Consider the following 6,536-nt stretch of genomic DNA (forward strand, 5'->3'; position numbering starts at 1 on the left):
GTGCTGATGGTAAACACACACACAACAAGATAGCAGGGATTTCAACACAACATCCTCCTTAGAAGAACAGAGAACAGAACTTCTAGAGAGTGAAGATGCTGATTATTGTCATATCAAACATGTTTTAATAGAAAAAGGAAGAAACATTTACATATCAGACAAACCACCTGTTTAACGCTGTGACAAACACACACAGCTATATTACAACTTTAAGGACACTCTGTCACTCGTGGCTTTATCTAACCACCAGTCCTGATAGGCTACTGACTCTTCCTTTCAGTGAGACCACATTGAGAGTATTGTTCCAAATGCAATGCAACATCTAGAGTATATAACCGCAAAGGAATTTCAAATCGAAAGCAACTGGACTTGGTTATTTGTCTAGGAAGACGTTTCACCTCTCATCCAAGAGGCTTCATCAGTTCAGCCTCTTGGATGAGAGGTGAAACGTCTTCCTAGACAAATAACCAAGTCCAGTTGCTTTCGATTTGAAATTCCTTTGAGAAACTATGACCTGGACAAATGAGAATATGCACAGGCCTAGAGTATATAAATGTGAAATTACAAACATTATGCAAGTGACTTTATTAATGAGACATGTGAATGCTCATAAATATCTATGAAATTTAACTTGTAGAATCTTAAATATCTGGGAATTACACTCAGAAAAGCAACAGTGTTGTTATTTGTTAGCTTTTTACTTTTTACTTTTTTAAAATCTTTTTATTGTTCTTACTCACCTGCCCAGGGACTACGGAGCTAAATCCGGTACAAAACATCTTCTCTCATCTCGAGACTAATTTTGTACATTGTCCCTGATACAAATAAACGTATTTAACTATTAAACTAAACTTATTTAAGGTTTCATCATGGACTTCTGCTTGTCACAGAGGTTTTTTCAGCATAAATCCTAAAGTCCATGTCAAAATATATGTACAATAATTAATCCTGAATAGCACAAAAAGCAGCTGAAGCTCAGGCTAAATTCTAAAAAAAAAAAAAAACTCTGTAGACCTGACAGAAACTTTTATAAAGACTGACCAGGTGATTTTTTATCCACATGCGTCTAACTGTCAAATGATCAGTTCAAACTAAATAAAAGATATGGTAGCAAAATCAGCAACTAGCTGTTAATCTACAGTACCTAGATAGCACAAAGGTTAAGTGAGGGTGAAGACACCATTTAAGAGGATTTAGTGAAGCTCACTGCGTAGGTATGTTTCATCTCTCTCTCTCTCACACACACACACACACACACACAACTTTGCTCAGCTAAGGGGAAAAGAAGCGTTTTCTGTTTTCCTAAAAGCTGAAGTGAGGGAGGGAGTTTGCACAAAGTGATGAAGCAGATGAAGGGAGGAGAGGAATGAGGAGGAGGAGGAGGAGGAGGAGGTACATGAAGGTCCATGATGGTACCAGCCACAGGCCTGATTAATGGACACCTGCGTCTGCAGCAGGGCATGCTGGGTAGAGGGAGGGAAGCGAGAGGTTACTGTAGAGATGAAGGCGAGCAGCTCTTTATCTTCAGCATCAGACAGTGATAAAACGCTCGGCTTTTACACAGAGGTTCCTCCCTGAAAGAAATCCATGTCCACATGCCGGCCATGCCAGGCCTTTAACAACCAGATCCACTGCATCTGGACATAACACACTGCTCCTGAAGGCCCAGACCTACTACAGAATGTTAGAGCAATGGCTGCCTGGTTTAATTTCTCATCAGGCCTTTTTTTTAAAAAAGGAAAGAAAAGAAAATCTTTCAACTTTAAAGGGATAGTTCACCCAAAATTGAAATTGCACTCATTATCTACTCACCCTCATGTGGACTAAGGGCTGGGAGAAGTTTCAGAGTTATCCGTGGCTTCTCTGAGTTACAGGGGGTCTCGGCGTAGCAGTGCATGTCCATATAACGGTTGCAAATGGATACCAACTGTCTTCTTAACAAAAAGACACACCAAAAAACATCCAAATACCTCCATGCTGCTCATAATGTCTGTCTTGTACTGAAGCCCCGAAATGCGAAATTGTATATTTCAAGCTTGTTTTGTAGCAGAAGCTTCATGAAGCTCCTCTTCCCAGTTCGTCCAAATTTGACGAACCGGGAAGAGGAGCTTCATGAAGCTTCTGCTACAAACAAGCCTTAAAAATAGAGACTTATTTAATTTTTTTCGGGACAATTTCACATTTCGGGGCTTCAATACAAGACGGACATTACATACGAGCAGCATGGAGGTATTTGGATGTTTTTTGGTGTGTCTTTTTGTTACGAAGACAGTTGTTATCCATTTGCAACCGTTATATGGACATGTACTGCTACGCCGAGACCCCCTGTAACTCAGAGAAGCCACGGAGGACTCTGAAACTTCTCCCAGCCCTTAGTCGACGACATGAGGGTGAGTAGATAATGAGTGAAATTTCAATTTTGGGTGAACTATCCCTTTAATCACAGTGAACATCTGTGAACGTGGAGTTTAGAGCTTTGTTTAAGGAACCTTGGAGTCTTGAGCCATATTAAATCTGATATGATATTTTTGTATTTTTGATGGGTTGTGTTGGCTATAAACTCTTGGGAGGTGAGCAGGCAACTCAAAAATGACAATGACAATGAGGTTTTTGAGATGAATAAGAGGGCGAACCCAAACGGTGACGTCAAAAGCAGGAAAACCCAAACAATGAGCTGAAAAAAGAAAAGCCAGAGTGTTTCCAGCAATGAGACACATTACGTATACAGTCATTTCCTCATCTAGGCTAGATATTGGGTGGAATATGAGAGGTTAAGGATGTTAGGAACATCTGAGGATCTCCCTAATCTGTATCTACCTCAAACATGATTTAAGACTCTTCAGACGTCTACTGAAACAAATCGATCCGAATCAAATCAGAAACAGGTAAACTCCTCTAACTGCATCAGTGTCTTCATCACAAACAGCATCTCAGAGTCAGACGGTCTTATTTCTGTCACAGTTTCTCGACAACAATCTGAATTCCACCCAGACTTCTCTGGCTGCTCCGCCTGCACCTTCCAGCTGGGAGGAAAGCCTCCCTTTGTCTGACCGGTGCCGTCTCCTGCCACCACACCCTCCCTGGGAAACTGGGATGTTGATAAAGTTTTTTTTTTCCCATCAACTGTTCTACAGGGGACTGCAGACCCCAGACCGCTGTGCCAAGCAGGCTGCGTCTCCCTCCGGCCACTGGTGTCCGGACAGGCCAGGAACCCCAACCTACTGTTATCTTGTAGGAAATGGAATGTCATGAACTCGCAAAGTGCGCAAGAAAGATGGACTCTGTTGGGGTTAGGAAGTCCTGGAGAACACTGATAACTCATCATGCTGCCTTCTTCCTATAGTCCAGATTCCAAAGTATTAATTTGAGCTCTGACACTCCCTTAAGATATTTGATAACAGTTCAACAGTTCATGTTGAACTATATAAATGACCATTGTTTAATCAAAGTCGTCTTTCATATTAGTAATTACTTCAGCTCACTGGTCTTTGCTGGTTTCTGTAGGTAGCAAGAAGTGATTGAAGTAAAGTGTGTTCAAAACTAGCTGGTGCAAAGTGATACTATCGTGAAACAGCTATATGTTGACTTTAGCATGAGATCAATTTGTTTAATTTCAATTTGAATAACCTTATCCCCACTAATGAACACAGATCAGAAGCTCGTATCAGCCTTCTAAGGCAGACAAAAGAAAATCCTGTGACGCATTCGGCATTTGAATGGTGTAATATACCTTATATTACATGTTAGAATTTTAAAAAATGTAATAAAGGTGCTGTTAAAAGATTGACATTTTGGGGAAGTTTGTTCACCTTCTTTCTGATATCTGTATAATAGATATGAAGCGAGAGGCAGCAGATTAGCATGAAGCCTAGAAGCCGAGAGCAACAGGAAACCTGGCTCTGTCAAAACGTAGTTAATCCACCTATCAGCGCCTCTGAAGCTCGCTGATTAACAATCTTATATCCTGTTTGCTAAATGTGAACAAGTGCAAAAACAAGTTTTGGTTCCGTTACAAAAAAAATAATGGAAAACCTCACTGGCTCTGCCCTTCTCAAAAGCCAAGCTGAGTACAGATCCTTCAGGAGGCCACACAGCTACAGTCACACTCTAAATTGCAAAATGCGGTGTTGATCTCTAGGTTTGTGAACGCACCCTTGATAAGGACCTTAAACACACAAACACAGATGTGCGTTCACATGCGCAAAACTGTGTTTGGCTTTCATTTGTAGAAAAAAGTGCTGACAGCCTTCAGACTGAGTTTCGGGGGATGTGTTTTTCGCAAGTTCAGAAAATAAAAGCCTCCCCTCTGAATTCACCTACTGTAGTGGTGAGAGAGGTGCGTAATTAAAGAAAAACCTCTCAGCCCGGCAGAGAGGTCACGGGTGCACTTCATTATTCAGCCTCCTTCTTGTCTATGGATGAAGCTCTTGGAGGACTGTGTGTGTGTGTGTGTGTGTGTGTGTGTGTGTGTGTGTGTGTGTGTGTGTGTGTGTGTGTGTGTGTGTGTGTGTGTGTGTGTGTGTGTGTGTTTGGAGGGAGGGAGGGAGGGAGGGTCGGGGGGGCTTCGGGGAGGCTTTAGCTGTGGTTTTGGCGGGGGGTGGAGGGGCAGATGCTTCAGCTCTGAGTCTGTGACTGTGTCATTAGGCTTGATTATGGCCACTTTCCTGCAAATTTTATACAACTGACACAGCAGCAGCAGCGGGAACAGACTTCAGCTGCTCATAAGTGAAGTACTAAGACATGAAAAGGAGACAAAAGGAGGTGGACTGGCAGAAACCCCGATTAAAGAATGTCTCAAAGTTTGCAGTCTTTCACGGGCAGCATCCACCTATGCTTCTTCTTCAAGCTGAATTCGTCCACAAACTGAATAAAGATGCCTGATTTTTGTGTAACGTGAGGAAATTATCACAACATCCCAGTTTGCAAGTTCACATGTTCAAATACTAACCTTACACTGTGCCAGGTGATACAGTACAAGGTGAAGTCAAGCACACTGAGGTAAATATTAACTCTTAACTAACATGATTAATTCAAATAGCACCTGGGACTTGAATCAGTGACTTTCTATCAATATTCAGACATGAAAAAGATACGAGATATGTTCATGTGGATTTACAGCCATTCTCATATTTCCTCCAGTATAGGGAAGGAGAGTAAAGTTCTTCATTAGATCTACTTTGTTACAACATTTACAACAGAGGATGTTGTTGTGATGCCATGTAAAGCCCTTTGAGACAAGCTGTTTGTAAAAATGGGCTATACAAATAAAATTGCCTTGCCATTGCCTTATCTGACAGTTTAGCCGATTTCACATCTTCACTTAAATGTATAAAGTATTTAAAATCTGTTCAACCTTATTCTGACACATTCAAATGTAACTTTAGATGCATCATCAACATTAGCAATCTAAAAATGTATTAAATCATGTATAGAGGGTGCAATTAATTCTGATACTTTAAGCAAGAGGAGTAAGATAGTAACGCACCACGGATGAAAGACTCTATTGGCACATCACTTAAAACCTCAAGTTAAATATTTAAATATTTCTTTTTCCATCATATAACCACTAGAAAATAACTCCTGTAATATTTTTTTTTACTTTAGTGAAATTTAAAAACAAAACTTTTTACATGAAGATACAGTATTGCTGCTTTAATTTCAGTAAAACATCAGCAAACATCTGTAATTCCAGCAGCCCATGTGCACCTTAGGCAGCATCACAACACTGATGCTCACATTGTCTTTTTACAACTTGTTTCAAATGTCCCGTGCGCTCAGCAGCTTTAAAGCAAGACACTTTGTGCTTCATCACAAAAAAATATACTGTATGATATAAATTTATACAGTTCAAACATCAGTGAGGAAACTTAGTTCAAGCAGAAAACAGACTGGGAGCCACACTGCAGCTCCCATCCATGACATGTGTGTTTATTAGTGAAAATAAAATGGACTCACTCAGTGAAAGTAGCAGCCACGCGATCCTCATTGTTGCACTCGTCCTGTTTCCACTAGTTGCTTCTCCCAGATGCGTTTATCATTCATGCAGCGCTGTGCTCCGGTCCCTCACTTTGTATTGGAGCCGTTGTACAGATCATAAACCGTCCTGTCACGCCTCTCTCCTTGAATTTGTATCTTAGGCAAATGATCTTCCCCAACTTATTGTTATTTTTTTTCCTTCTTCTTTTAAATTGAAAGCCAAGAATGCTTTTGTTTGTCTCTGCTGCTTCTTTCTCTCCTCTCTCTGCAGAGTTGGGGATTTGTGTGAAGAGTGTTTCTGCGGTTTCCTTGGCTGCGCCGTTGTCCCTCAGTGTCTCTCTGCCCCTCTCTCTCTCCTGCTCTCCCACAGTGGCTTGCCGCTGTATTGTGCTCAGTCAGTCCTCTGTCCTGCAGTGTGTAGAGCTGCTAGCAGCCGGCGGAGCAGACCAGGAGTATACTGATCATTCACCCAGACTGTCCCTGCCTCCCTTATCATGAGAAAGCAGGGGCAGACCCTAGTGTGGTCCAATCCCACAGCTCTGGACTCACTGCTGCTGCTG

At 41.5% G+C, this 6,536-nt stretch overlaps 1 protein-coding gene across 3 annotated transcripts in view; it reads right to left on the bottom strand.

Annotated features, from left to right (window-relative positions):
- The window catches only part of podxl (podocalyxin-like), a 32,072-nt gene extending 25,536 nt beyond the window's left edge, over positions 1-6,536 (bottom strand). For all 3 annotated transcript variants that reach the window (XM_083999205.1, XM_083999204.1, XM_083999203.1), the window contains exon 1: positions 5,956-6,536. In XM_083999205.1, the coding sequence (XP_083855331.1) occupies positions 5,956-5,986 (31 nt within the window). In that variant the 5' untranslated portion in view covers positions 5,987-6,536. The remainder of the gene's footprint in view (positions 1-5,955) is intronic.

The sequence above is a fragment of the Trachurus trachurus genome, assembly GCF_905171665.1.
Source record: "Trachurus trachurus genome assembly, chromosome: 23".
Taxonomy (NCBI): domain Eukaryota; kingdom Metazoa; phylum Chordata; class Actinopteri; order Carangiformes; family Carangidae; genus Trachurus; species Trachurus trachurus.